General features: G+C 41.6%; 1 protein-coding gene across 1 annotated transcript; it reads right to left on the bottom strand.

Moving 5' to 3' along the window:
* Positions 1–2,713: 2,713 nt before the first annotated feature.
* LOC119909731 lies at positions 2,714–5,822 on the bottom strand. The gene is made up of 6 exons (XM_038727948.1): positions 5,624–5,822; positions 5,486–5,536; positions 5,309–5,392; positions 4,798–5,199; positions 4,213–4,347; positions 2,714–2,831 (listed from the first exon to the last, which is right to left on the bottom strand). The coding sequence occupies exons 1-5, from the start codon at positions 5,643–5,645 to the stop codon at positions 4,217–4,219; spliced, it is 690 nt and encodes a 229-aa protein (XP_038583876.1). The 5' UTR covers positions 5,646–5,822; the 3' UTR covers positions 2,714–2,831; positions 4,213–4,216.
* Between the last annotated feature and the right edge of the window lie 9,327 nt (positions 5,823–15,149).

The raw sequence follows: 15,149 nt of genomic DNA, 5'->3' as shown, positions 1-15,149 counted from the left end.
TTATCTCGTACAATATTGTGCTGAGGTGTTTCAATTACACCCCCACATCAGAGTTTAGCACATAATTCTCCACCAACTGTTTGACACTGTTAAAGTTAACTTGTTCACAACAATCATGCGTTTGAGTGATACCCTTTACACGAACGTACTACTTTGTTGTTACGAGTCTGGTACGCATACTTTTAGGACCCCGGCCGCGAATTTTTTATGCTATCACCATCTAACTCATCAGTCAAATCTCCCATGTAATTACCCAGGTCAAGCCGTCTCTCCCCCTCTTTTGTGACATAGATAATACTGTCTGTATCATAATACAAGACCCTCTCCTGCAGCTGCTCCAAATAACTGTACAACTTTAGACGCCCATAAGCTGTGGTGAAAGCAGCTATAAAGACGTTGTCTACCTTGTTTGGAGGGGCAATACATTGCTCACCATAACTCCACTGCAACAATGCTGTTTTGTCGTTGACAAAGGAAAAGTATTTAACTTTATATTTTCCAGAAAACATAAAGTTAAAAAACTCTTCAGGGTCAGTGATTAGTTTAGTCTGTGTCTGATTCGAGCGTTGTGCAAATTTCCCCCAGAATGTGTTGAGACATAATTTGGAGACTTGTCTTTTTGCAGGATTCGGATGAATTTTAGACGCATCCAGCAAAACACCCTGATTGGTCTGATAGTCTTTGATGTACTTTTCTCGGGCTGCCTGATCTTTGGCTTCAGGGGGGTAACCTGAAGCTTCCTGTTTACCCTTCAGAAAAGTGTGCATGTACTGAACAAAAATCGAGTCGCTCTGTCTATCAAATTGCCATACCTCTGTGATCTCAGCTACCCGATACCCCATCTCCAAGGCCTTGTTAAATTCAGGAGTGACCCAGACCCCTGTCATCGCTCTGTCCTCATCACTGTGTTGACATGGACCCTCCTGAAAATTAAGTTCAGCGCACGTTCGGCAGAGTGTGAAGACAAGTTTACCAGCTGCAGTTCTATAGGGCAAAACAGGAAAAAATAAACCCTGTGGTGGACAGATTTTGGCTCTGATTATTCCAAAGTAGCTTTGGGGTTCTTTGAAATCTTTGTAGATTATTTTTGGGTGCCCCAAAGGATAGGGAAAGTTACAGTTGACATAGGGATACAGCGATGTCACATCAAAGTAGTCTACCGTTTCATTAGCACCCGCAGTGTGTCTCAACTTTACTGCACAGGTTCGACCCCCATACAAAGCTTCGCGGGGTGAGAGAGGTTGAGGAGCTTTATACTGTTTGAGAAAATCTTTTAACCCCTGATGTGATTTTTTCATCTCGGTCCATGTGTGCTCTCTCATGACAATCACTTTAGCATTATGGATGGCCTGTAACTCACGTAATTTCTCCTCGCTCCTCGCATGCATCTCCTCAAAAGGGTAGCCGGTCAAAGGATTGGTCTCATGAGCTTTGAAACAACTCGGACAGCCATGGAAAAAACATCCCAGAAACTCCCATACATATTTCACACCTTGGATCTCTGCAAAACCATCTACAAAGTATTTTCCTAGTTGTTTTTCCCCCTCATTTAAAGCATGTTGAATGAAGATGTTTTCGGTGCTAGCCACCCAATGCAGCCACTGTATGCCTGCGTTCGAATACGTTTTGAACTGGCGTGTGTAGTTATTGGGATCGGGGATGGCCAAACTTTTAGGAGGAAGGAAGTTGGTCACAAACACTTTCATGCATGCAGATGCTATAGTCGCGCGGCTAAAAGGGTCAACCGCTGTTTCATCAATATACTGTTTTCTGAACAGCTTGCATCCCTCTGCGAGAATCTCAACATCGTTTTCACAATAGAGGCGGGCCTCTCTCATGAAATCAAATGTACCGCAGCGCGCCGTCTCGTACCAGGTGTTAAAGTCTTTCAGCTGTACCGTAGTCATGCGTTCTGTACCGTACATTTTTGGCTCCGGGTAGGGACCTGTGTAGGTCAAATGGGCAGGTGAGCTAAAATTATGGGGAAAATAGCCTTTAATTCTGTCATCAAAACCGAGAGCTTTTGGCATATCGGCTAAACGCATGGAAAGAAAGGACAGTGAGTCAATGTATTTTTGATTAAAATCAGGATCTGTCATACAGATGACTTTTGAACCTTGCAAAATCAAAGAGGGTTTTAATGCTTGTTCAAGCATGGCGTTGAGGAGTAGGTAGGAGTCAAAACCTCGAGCATTGTGAGCAATAAACACAGCATTTTTGTACAGAGGGCGTCTGAAATGCGTGAGAAACTCGTTGGCACAATTTCTGCCTTGAGAGCTCCATGTTTTGCCATCTAACGTTTTTGTACACACCAAAAAGGGTATGTGAACGCCATTTTCATTGACGTATGTTTCAAAATCATAAAACACCAATTTTTCTGTGTGTTTTGTTTCAGGTGGTAGTGTCTGGATGTAGCATTGGTGCATCTCCCTCTTATCTGTAACGTCAGAGGTCAACTTCTCACCACAGATTTTACACTTCACCGCAGGACATGTGTGTGGTTTACCTTCACCACTCATCGCTGAGTAGTAAAGCTGTGCACATTTGTTACATTTTTTGTACAACGAGCACGTGCTGGCTAATTTTTTGGTTCTGGGCCTCTCTGTAGGCTCTTTGTGCTTTGTCAGACAGAATTCTGAACGACATGTCCTGTTACACTCTTTACACACAATAGGCTGGAACCCCTTCTGATTACAGGTAGGGTCAAAGCAAACGGAACAATGAGCAGGGCATCGGTGACTCAGCACACCGTTGTACCCTGTGTAACAGTACTCACACAGATATGGGGAACCCAGAAAGGCCTTTAGATTTTTTATACCATAGTAGTGGTTCTGAAAGAGAAACAAAAATAGGGTTTTACTCTGTCTTGGGCTTTTGGTCATGAATTTACAGAGGGCCCTATCGTCGTCTCCTCTATAAAACACTACAATTTTGCAGTCCAAAGCACGTTCAAATCGCGTGATGTCGCTTAAGGCTACAGGTGTCTGTTCATCCATTCCCACTTTGTTTTGAATCTCTCTGCCGCATTCAAGAGCCTGTCTATCGTTGAGGAGGGGATGTAGAAGATGAGCCAGACAGACGGCGAAACACAAGTGATTCCCCTCGTTTTCTACAATGTACAGAAAGCGTTGTTTTTTTTTAAGATTTCGCTTTGTAACATTTTATCCACCATTGCTCTTTTACCCGCGCCTGTAGGGCAGGTGATCACTTGGAGAACCAGTTCTAGATCACCATCTGTCATAATGGTCCAATTGGATTGTACTATGCGAAGCAAAAGTCTTTCAAAACCCGCTAAATTGTCAACATCACCATCCTGTAAGATAACTGATACATTATTACGGAGATTTTCACCTCTTAGCTCCAACTGCACCACATCTTGGGGTCTCCTGTGTGACAAGGCTTGTTGTAAAATCGCATCTACCTGCTCCAGTGTACCATTGTAAAACTGAGCATAATCCACAACACCCTCTGAATTGGTTGGAGAAGGAAAGCGCAACACCTGACGTATTTCATAATTACAGAATCTATGTCGTGATATGACTCTTGCTTGAGGTGCCACAGGGTCATTATTTTGAGACACGCTGCCCCCTTGCTGTTGCAAGGGAGGAGTGTTGGCTACCTGCTCCATGAGGGGGGAGTTAATGGGGGTCTGATAGGTCGAGGATGTAGAGGGGTTTAAGGCAGGGATTGCATTATTTTCAAGCTCGGAGAGAGCATTTTGTATTTGAATCAACAGGTCTGGAGACACAGATGAGTTTAAGACAGGAATATGCTCGGGTTCGGGTAAAGAGGGGATGTTGTTTTGGTGAAAGGGTTCATTCATTTGGTTGATTTCATCTAATAAAGCAGTTGGTATTTCATTTTCTAAGCGTTCCAGATCAACGAGAGCTTGATTTATAGCGTGTAACGGATCTAAGAACTGACTGGAGGAGGTCTCGTTTTCAATTACACTATTTTCAGTTATACCATTTTGAAAGTTTGACTCATTCTGATAATGTCGATCTACCTCGTCTGATAAACTCTGCCTAAGCCCTAACGGTTTGTTTTCATCCATTATCATAAAATCAAAACACACTTAAACCTTAAAACAGACACTATAAAAAACAGGATAAACACGTTTATCTAACTATTGCAAGTGAAAATCAACAATAAAAACAATTACCAAATGAAACAAACAAAAAAAATCATTTAAAACAAATTCAGATAAATCACCTTACTAATTATGATCACTGTAGACAGCCAGCATTTCACCCATTAGTCGGAAAGCATTACTCATTAGAACTAGTTGTTCATGGGCAGTCCGACAGCAATTCTGACAGCCTCTCACGGATCGTCGGGGTCTGTTTGCTGGAGGGACACAAAAACAAAGACACTTTAACCTCTTTTGTGTATTTTAATACAGAAAGTCAGGCATCACCCCTACAAATCACTACATTAATACTTTATAGCAAACAAGCAAAGTTTTTTAACTAAATACCCTGAATGTCAGACATCAGTACCAAAACACTGTAGAAGTGCAAAACAAACGAACAAACACCACAGTAATAGCCTACTTTATGAAAAAGAAGCAAAATAGCTTTTAGAGTCAGGTTAACTCATAAGACTACTTTCTGCATAGAACATTTGACATGCTGTTGTATTTGAGAAAATAGTGTGGAATACTTTTAACTCATTAATTGTATGGCCTAATAATCAGCAACATGGTATCACGGGAAACTGTGTATATAGGCTATACTTTTTTTATGACTGCATATTTGCTAGGTTAATGGTTTTAGAGCGTTATAACAATTTACTTACTGCTGCTCCTACTACTGCTCCTGCTGCTGCTGCTGGTTGAAATGAGCCTTCTACGGTGTTCCCTTTTCCGAGGTCCGTTGTTCGGTATAGGCTCAGTCTGATTCAGCGGCGTACACGGTTCTGCTGGGTCCGGATGAATGATTTCCTCCGCTATCAGTCCCCGCGCTTCTACCGGTGATCCGTTACGTGACCTCCCATCTGCGGCCTGACTGGAGCGCTCTACATCATCGACGGGTGATTCCGGGGACAAATCCGGCTCAACGTGTTCCGGGGAGCCCGGTGTTATGTACACTTGCGGTACCGAAGCCGAGGGCTGATCCGATTCCGGAACCGGACCGTTCTCCTCGTAATTGGTAGGGGAGAGACCCTGCATAAAGTACCGTTCACAATCGCTCGCACCATCTGTGGGTGTAATGAAAGAAAAGAGTACTGTTACCACATCTGCGTAAAAGTTTGTAAATAAATAAATAAAACCTACACACTGATTAAAAGTTAAGGTAACCTTACTTACCGACTTCTCCTGTGAGATCTACAACCTGCGCTGATGGAATGCCATTCTCCCTTGTAGAACCTATTTCCTCGCCTGAGTACAAATCTGTAAAAACAATATACAAAATACACATCAGGATAGTACACTTTAAATTTAGAACATTTCTATTTCACTCTAGTACATAGAAGGCCCTCTTACCTTCAAGTTGATATTCGGTTGAATGAAGCCCATTGTCGATCAAGTCAAAAACTGTTAATTGAAAACACGCAGGAATGAAAATACAAAGTGTCGATTTTTGCTATTTCTTTAGTTGTGGAGGAAAGGCTGAATGCGTACCGTGTTCTCTTTGAAGGGTCATCGCTCTGGTTTCAAGTCACTAGTGTGAAGACCTCTGGATTTCTGGTAGGGTACTTATAGAAGTAAGAAAACAAAAAAACACACGAGTGCTGCTCTGCATGTGGGAGATAACTGATGAGGGGTTGGGGCCGTTACTTCTGGTACAACCAGATTATTATTTAGTTCCAAACTCTTGTCTCCGGCTGATAAAAATAGCTTCCTGTTTCAAAAACGAACTCACGAACTCTGTCTGATAAAACCAGACCGTTTTTTTAACATCCGGAGTCTGGGTTATAGATAACCAAAGTTAATAACTGGTCTACAAGATTACCTGAGGATGGCAGCTAAACACACAACACGACTCTTGAGAAAACAGAGGGAGGTGCGGGGGGTGGAGCACATTCCTCAATTCACCCCACAGCCTATGCTACACCAGAATGAGAGAGGACAGAGAAGAGGAGACACAGACTCTAGAAGGATTAAAGTTTTAAGACTCACAAGTTTAAGACTAGGCTACAGCTTTGGAGTGATAATGATGGCAAGTTTGTAAGACAAAGCAATAGCAAAGTAATTTGGAACACTCTCTTATTTTGCTGCATGCTGTTGAAGGTAATTTGTAATGCTGTTTAATTTTTACTCACCGTTATACCATTTTACTGCTTTACTGTCATTATTTCAATTTATTCTTCACTTGTTTACTGATGGTAAGTTTGTCACACAAAGCTTTAGCAAAGATTTTGAAGGTAATTAAAAAATGCTGTTTAATTTTAACTCACTGTTATACTATTTTACTGTAATTATTTCATCTTATTCTTTAGTTCTTAAATGATGGTAAGTTTGTCACACAAAGCTTTAGCAAAGATTTTACAAAGTTTAATTTTGGAACTCACTCTTATTTTGCTGCATGCTGTTGAAGGTAATTTTTACTCACCGTTATACCATTTTACTGCTTTGCTGTCATTATTTCAATTTATTCTTCACTTGTTTAATAATAAAGACTGACTTGATTCCAAAGATCCTTTGCTGGCCCCGGAGATTCCTCCTTTTACTTATAACTCACTGCTATACTTTTTTAATGATAAATTTATTGTCACAAACACCTCCTAGTTAATTCATTCAAGTTGTATTACTTAATAAAGTCTTTAAATCAATGAAAAACACACAATGGAAGGATGTACGCAACCCTCTTATCAGTTACATACAGACATATTTCCGGTTGGGGCGGGACAGGATGCACCCCCTCTTACCAGTTACATACAGACATATTTCCGGCTGGGGTGGGACAGGATGAACCCCCTCTTATCAGTTACATACAGCCATATTTCCGGTTGGGGCGGGACCGGATGCACCCCCTCTTATCAGTTACATACAGACATCCGGTGGGGTGGGGGGACCGGAAATAGCTGTCAAAAATGAGTTTGATGGAATGTATTGGATACTTCTCTCTCTTGGGAAAGGCGGCAGAGGGTGAGATTCAGGATTCTTGATGGTGTTGTCTCTGTGAGTCTTCTGGGTAAGTTTGAAGCCATTTGGAGCTCAACTCAGAGATTTCTACATGAAAGTCTCTAAAAGGTAGAAGCAGGCTGTTTTAGCCTTTACACACTGAGTTGATGGCTTCCAGTGACCTGTTGTACTTTGGAGTCAATTTTAACTCACTTTCTGTTGTTTTACACAGATCAGTCACAGGACAGAGTGTTTCATCACATCTCACCTTTACAACAAACAATACCAATTTCATACAGCCATATTTCACTGAACAGGACTCATGTAGAGATTTCTACATGAAAGCCTCAAAAAGGTAGAAGCAGGCTGTTTTAGCCTGTACACACTGAGTTGATGGCTTCCAGTGACCTGTTGTACTTTGGAGTCAAATTTAACTCACTTTCTGTTGTTTTACACAGATCAGTCACAGGACAGAGTGTTTCACCACATCTCACCTTTACAACAAACAATACCAATTTCATACAGCCATATTTCACTGAACAGGACTCATGTAGAGATTTCTACATGAATGCCTCTAAAAGGTAGAAGCAGGCTGTTTTAGCCTTTACACACTGAGTTGATGGCTTCCAGTGACCTGTTGTACTTTGGAGTCAAATTTAACTCACTTTCTGTTGTTTTACACAGATCAGTCACAGGGCAGAGTGTTTCACCAGATTTCTTCTTTACAACAAGAATACCAATTTGATACACCCATATTTCACTGAACAGGACTCTCTTGCTTCTCAAGCCGAAGCGAGTGTGTAAAGCTCCTTTTGTGGACTTTATGAGCTAACAGCCACCTAATAAGTTCTAAATGGAGTTTTAATACCAAAATACAACTGTATGATGGGTGTGGGACACTGATTTGAGCTGTTGCGATTTGGGGCCCCTATGTGGCCCCTGAAAGAAACTAGCTTGGGAAAGGCGGCAGAGGGTGAGATTCAGGATTCTTGATGGTGTTGTCTCTGTGAGTCTTCTGGGTAAGGTTGAAGCCATTTGGAGCTCAACTCAGAGATTTCTACATGAATGCCTCTAAAAGGTAGAAGCAGGCTGTTTTAGCCTGTACACACTGAGTTGATGGCTTCCAGTGACCTGTTGTACCTTGGAGTCAAATTTAACTCACTTTCTGTTGTTTTACACAGATCAGTCACAGGAAAGAGTGTTTCACCACATCTCACCTTTACAACAAACAATACCAATTTCATACAGCCATATTTCACTGAACAGGACTCATGTAGAGATTTCTACATGAATGCCTCTAAAAGGTAGAAGCAGGCTGTTTTAGCCTTTACACACTGAGTTGATGGCTTCCAGTGACCTGTTGTACTTTGGAGTCAAATTTAACTCACTTTCTGTTGTTTTACACAGATCAGTCACAGGGCAGAGTGTTTCACCAGATTTCTTCTTTACAACAAAAAATACCAATTTGATACACCCATATTTCACTGAACAAGACTCTCTTGCTTCTCAAGCCTAAGCGAGTGTGTAAAGCTCCTTTTGTGGACTTTATGAGCTAACAGCCACCTAATAAGTTCTAAATGGAGTTTTAATACCAAAATACAACTGTATGATGGGTGTGGGACGCTGATTTGAGCTGTTGTGATTTGGGGCCCCTATGTGGCCCCTGAACGAAACTAGCTTGGGAAAGGCGGCAGAAGGGTGAGATTCAAGATTCTTGATGGTGTTGTCTCTGTGAGTCTTCTGGGTAAGTTTGAAGCCATTTTTTGCTCATCTCTGAGATTTCTACATGAATGCCTCTAAAAGGTAGAAGCAGGCTGTTTTAGCCTGTACACACTGAGTTGATGGCTTCCAGTGACCTGTTGTACTTTGGAGTCAAATTTAACTCACTTCTGTTTTACACAGATCAGTCACAGGACAGAGTTTTTCACCAGATCTCACCTTTACAACAAACAATACCAATTTCATACAGCCATATTTCCCTGAACAGGACTCATGTAGAGATTTCTACATGAATGCCTCTAAAAGGTAGAAGCAGGCCTTTTTAGCCTGTACACACTGAGTTGATGGCTTCCAGTGACCTGTTGGACTTTGGAGTCAAATTTAACTCACTTTCGGTTGTTTGACACAGATCAGTCACAGGGCAGAGTGTTTCACCAGATTTCTTCTTTACAACAAAAATACCAATTTGATACACCCATATTTCACTGAACAGGACTCTCTTGCTTCTCAAGCCTAAGCGAGTGTGTAAAGCTCCTTTTGTGGACTTTATGAGCTAACAGCCACCTAATAAGTTCTAAATGGAGTTTTAATACCAAAATACAACTGTATGATGGGTGTGGGACGCTGATTTGAGCTGTTGTGATTTGGGGCCCTATGTGGCCCCTGAACGAAACTAGCTTGGGAAAGGCGGCAGAAGGGTGAGATTCAAGATTCTTGATGGTGTTGTCTCTGTGAGTCTTCTGGGTAAGTTTGAAGCCATTTGGAGCTCATCTCGAGATTTCTACATGAATGCCTCTAAAAGGTAGAAGCAGGCTGTTTTAGCCTGTACACACTGAGTTGATGGCTTCCAGTGACCTGTTGTACTTTGGAGTCAAATTTAACTCACTTTCTGTTGTTTTACACAGATCAGTCACAGGACAGAGTTTTTCACCAGATCTCACCTTTACAACAAACAATACCAATTTCATACAGCCATATTTCACTGAACAGGACTCATGTAGAGATTTCTACTTGAAAGCCTCTAAAAGGTAGAAGCAGGCTGTTTTAGCCTGTACACACTGACTTGATGGCTTCCAGTGACTGTTGGACTTTGGATTCAAATTTAACTCACTTTCTGTTGTTTTACACAGATCAGTCACAGGACAGAGTTTTTCACCAGATCTCAACTTTACAACAAACAATACCAATTTCATACAGCCATATTTCACTGAACAGGACTCATGTAGAGATTTCTACATGAATGCCTCTAAAAGGTAGAAGCAGGCTGTTTTAGCCTTTACACACTGAGTTGATGGCTTCCAGTGACCTGTTGTACTTTGGAGTCAAATTTAACTCACTTTCTGTTGTTTTACACAGATCAGTCACAGGGCAGAGTGTTTCACCAGATTTCTTCTTTACAACAAAAAATACCAATTTGATACACCCATATTTCACTGAACAGGACTCTCTTGCTTCTCAAGCCGAAGCGAGTGTGTAAAGCTCCTTTGTGGACTTTATGAGCTAACAGCCACCTAATAAGTTCTAAATGGAGTTTTAATACCAAAATACAACTGTATGATGGGTGTGGGACGCTGATTTGAGCTGTTGCGATTTGGGGCCCCTATGTGGCCCCTGAAAGAAACTAGCTTGGGAAAGGCGGCAGAGGGTGAGATTCAGGATTCTTGATGGTGTTGTCTCTGTGAGTCTTCTGGGTAAGGTTGAAGCCATTTGGAGCTCAACTCAGAGATTTCTACATGAATGCCTCTAAAAGGTAGAAGCAGGCTGTTTTAGCCTGTACACACTGAGTTGATGGCTTCCAGTGACCTGTTGTACTTGGAGTCAAATTTAACTCACTTTCTGTTGTTTTACACAGATCAGTCACAGGAAAGAGTGTTTCACCACATCTCACCTTTACAACAAACATACCAATTTCATACAGCCATATTTCACTGAACAGGACTCATGTAGAGATTTCTACATGAATGCCTCTAAAAGGTAGAAGCAGGCTGTTTTAGCCTTTACACACTGAGTTGATGGCTTCCAGTGACCTGTTGTACTTTGGAGTCAAATTTAACTCACTTTCTGTTGTTTTACACAGATCAGTCACAGGGCAGAGTGTTTCACCAGATTTCTTCTTTACAACAAAAAATACCAATTGATACACCCATATTTCACTGAACAAGACTCTCTTGCTTCTCAAGCCTAAGCGAGTGTGTAAAGCTCCTTTTGTGGACTTTATGAGCTAACAGCCACCTAATAAGTTCTAAATGGAGTTTTAATACCAAAATACAACTGTATGATGGGTGTGGGACGCTGATTTGAGCTGTTGTGATTTGGGGCCCCTATGTGGCCCCTGAACGAAACTAGCTTGGGAAAGGCGGCAGAAGGGTGAGATTCAAGATTCTTGATGGTGTTGTCTCTGTGAGTCTTCTGGGTAAGTTTGAAGCCATTTTTTGCTCATCTCTGAGATTTCTACATGAATGCCTCTAAAAGGTAGAAGCAGGCTGTTTTAGCCTGTACACACTGAGTTGATGGCTTCCAGTGACCTGTTGTACTTTGGAGTCAAATTTAACTCACTTTCTGTTGTTTTACACAGATCAGTCACAGGACAGAGTTTTTCACCAGATCTCACTTTACAACAAACAATACCAATTTCATACAGCCATATTTCCCTGAACAGGACTCATGTAGAGATTTCTACATGAATGCCTCTAAAAGTAGAAGCAGGCCTTTTTAGCCTGTACACACTGAGTTGATGGCTTCCAGTGACCTGTTGGACTTTGGAGTCAAATTTAACTCACTTTCGGTTGTTTGACACAGATCAGTCACAGGGCAGAGTGTTTCACCAGATTTCTTCTTTACAACAAAAAATACCAATTTGATACACCCATATTTCACTGAACAGGACTCTCTTGCTTCTCAAGCCTAAGCGAGTGTGTAAAGCTCCTTTTGTGGACTTTATGAGCTAACAGCCACCTAATAAGTTCTAAATGGAGTTTTAATACCAAAATACAACTGTATGATGGGTGTGGGACGCTGATTTGAGCTGTTGTGATTTGGGGCCCCTATGTGGCCCCTGAACGAAACTAGCTTGGGAAAGGCGGCAGAAGGGTGAGATTCAAGATTCTTGATGGTGTTGTCTCTGTGAGTCTTCTGGGTAAGTTTGAAGCCATTTGGAGCTCATCTCCGAGATTTCTACATGAATGCCTCTAAAGGTAGAAGCAGGCTGTTTTAGCCTGTACACACTGAGTTGATGGCTTCCAGTGACCTGTTGTACTTTGGAGTCAAATTTAACTCACTTTCTGTTGTTTTACACAGATCAGTCACAGGACAGAGTTTTCACCAGATCTCACCTTTACAACAAACAATACCAATTTCATACAGCCATATTTCACTGAACAGGACTCATGTAGAGATTTCTACTGAAAGCCTCTAAAAGGTAGAAGCAGTCTGTTTTAGCCTGTACACACTGACTTGATGGCTTCCAGTGACCTGTTGGACTTTGGATTCAAATTTAACTCACTTTCTGTTGTTTTACACAGATCAGTCACAGGACAGAGTTTTTCACCAGATCTCAACTTTACAACAAACAATACCAATTTCATACAGCCATATTTCACTGAACAGGACTCTCTTGCTTCTCAAGCCTAAACGAGTGTGTAAAGCTCCTTTTGTGGACTTTATGAGCTAACAGCCACCTAATAAGTTCTAAATAGAGTTTTAATACCAACATACAACTGTATGATGGGTGTGGGACGCTGATTTGAGCTGTTGTGATTTGGGGCCCTATGTGGCCCCTGAAAGAAACTAGCTTGGGAAAGGCGGCAGAAGGGTGAGATTCAGGATTCTTGATGGTGTTGTCTCTGTGAGTCTTCTGGGTAAGTTTGAAGCCATTTGGAGCTCAACTCAGAGATTTCTACATGAAAGTCTCTAAAAGGTAGAAGCAGGCTGTTTTAGCCTTTACACACTGAGTTGATGGCTTCCAGTGACCTGTTGTATTTGGAGTCAAATTTAACTCACTTTCTGTTGTTTTACACAGATCAGTCACAGGACAGAGTGTTTCACCACATCTCACTTTACAACAAACATACCAATTTCATACAGCCATATTTCCCTGAACAGGACTCATGTAGAGATTTTTACATGAATGCCTCTAAAAGGTAGAAGCAGGCTGTTTAGCCTGTACACACTGAGTTGATGGCTTCCAGTGACCTGTTGTACTTTGGAGTCAAATTTAACTCACGTTCGGTGGTTTGACACAGATCAGTCACAGGGAGGAGTGTTTCACCAGATTTCTTTTACAACAAAAATACCAATTTGATACACCCATATTTCACTGAACAGGACTCTTGCTTCTCAAGCCGAAGCGAGTGTGTAAAGCTCCTTTTGTGGACTTATGAGCTAACAGCCACCTAATAAGTTCTAAATGGAGTTTTAATACCAAAATACAACTGTATGATGGGTGTGGGACGCTGATTTGAGCTGTTGTGATTTGGGGCCCCTATGTGGCCCCTGAAAGAAACTAGCTTGGGAAAGGCGGCAGAGGTGAGATTCAGGATTCTTCATGGGTTGTCTCTGTGAGTCTTCTGGGTAAGTTTGAAGCCATTTGGAGCTCAACTCAGAGATTTCTACATGAAAGTCTCTAAAAGGTAGAAGCAGGCTGTTTTAGCCTTACAACTGAGTTGAGGCTTCCAGTGACCTGTTGTACTTTGGAGTCAATTTTAACTCACTTCTGTTGTTTTACACAGATCAGTCACAGGACAGAGTGTTTCACCACATCTCACCTTTACAACAAACAATACCAATTTCATACAGCCATATTTCACTGAACAGGACTCATGTAGAGATTTCTACATGAAAGCCTCAAAAAGGTAGAAGCAGGCTGTTTTAGCCTGTACCACTGAGTTGATGGCTTCCAGTGACCTGTTGTACTTTGGAGTCAAATTTAACTCACTTTCTGTTGTTTACACAGATCAGTCACAGGACAGAGTTTTTCACCAGATCTCACCTTTACAACAAACAATACCAATTTCATACAGCCATATTTCCTGAACAGGACTCATGTAGAGATTTCTACATGAATGCCTCTAAAAGGTAGAAGCAGGCCTTTTTAGCCTGTACACACTGAGTTGATGGCTTCCAGTGACCTGTTGGACTTTGGAGTCAAATTTAACTCACTTTCGGTTGTTTGACACAGATCATCACAGGGCAGAGTGTTTCACCAGATTTCTTTACAACAAAAAATACCAATTTGATACACCCATATTTCACTGAACAGGACTCTCTTGCTTCTCAAGCCTAAGCGAGGTGTGTAAAGCTCCTTTTGGGACTTTATGAGCTAACAGCCACCTAATAAGTTCTAAATGGAGTTTTAATACCAAAATACAACTGTATGATGGGTGGGGACGCTGATTTGAGCTGTTGTGATTTGGGGCCCCTATGTGGCCCTGAACGAAACTAGCTTGGGAAAGGCGGCAGAAGGGTGAGATTCAAGATTCTTGATGGTGTTGTCTCTGTGAGTCTTCTGGGTAAGTTTGAAGCCATTTGGAGCTCATCTCCGAGATTTCTACATGAATGCCTCTAAAAGTAGAAGCAGGCTGTTTTAGCCTGTACACACTGAGTTGATGGCTTCAGTGACCTGTTGTACCTTGGAGTCAAATTTAACTCACTTCTGTTGTTTTACACAGATCAGTCACAGGACAGAGTTTTTCACCAGATCTCACCTTTACAACAAACAATACCAATTTCATACAGCCATATTTCACTGAACAGGACTCATGTAGAGATTTCTACTTGAAAGCCTCTAAAGGTAGAAGCAGTCTGTTTTAGCCTGTACACACTGACTTGATGGCTTCCAGTGACCTGTTGGACTTTGGATTCAAATTTAACTCACTTTCTGTTGTTTACACAGATCAGTCACAGGACAGAGTTTTTCACCAGATCTCAACTTTACAACAAACAATCAATTTCATACAGCCAATTTCACTGAACAGGACTCATGTAGAGATTTCTACATGAATGCCTCTAAAAGGTAGAAGCAGGCTGTTTTAGCCTTTACACACTGAGTTGATGGCTTCCAGTGACCTGTTGTACTTTGGAGTCAAATTTAACTCACTTTCTGTTGTTTTCACAGATCAGTCACAGGGCAGAGTGTTTCACCAGATTTCTTCTTTACAACAAAAAATACCAATTGATACACCCATATTTCACTGAACAGGATCTCTTGCTTCTCAAGCCGAAGCGAGTGTGTAAAGCTCCTTTTGTGGACTTTATGAGCTAACAGCCACCTAATAAGTTCTAAATGGAGTTTTAATACCAAATACAACTGTATGATGGGTGTGGGACACTGATTTGAGCTGTTGCGATTTGGGGCCCCTATGTGGCC

This window comes from Micropterus salmoides, unplaced genomic scaffold, assembly GCF_014851395.1.
Source record: "Micropterus salmoides isolate LMB-PRFRI ecotype aquatic unplaced genomic scaffold, ASM1485139v1 Ms_hic_scaffold_1870, whole genome shotgun sequence".
NCBI classification, from domain to species: Eukaryota; Metazoa; Chordata; class Actinopteri; order Centrarchiformes; family Centrarchidae; genus Micropterus; species Micropterus salmoides.
Note: the sequence above shows the minus strand (reverse complement) of the source record. Positions and strands in the feature narration are given on the sequence as shown.

Bases quoted from the DNA above. Each gene is read 5' to 3' on its own strand.
- LOC119909731 (XM_038727948.1), bottom strand. From the start codon at position 5,645: ATGACCCTTCAAAGAGAACACG. The intron at 5,537-5,623 runs GTACGCATTCAG...TTCAATTAACAG, and splicing joins GACCCTTCAAAGAGAACACG to TTTTTGACTTGATCGACAAT. The intron at 4,348-4,797 runs GTAAGTAAATTG...GTGTCCCTCCAG, and splicing joins GAGCAGTAGTAGGAGCAGCA to CAAACAGACCCCGACGATCC.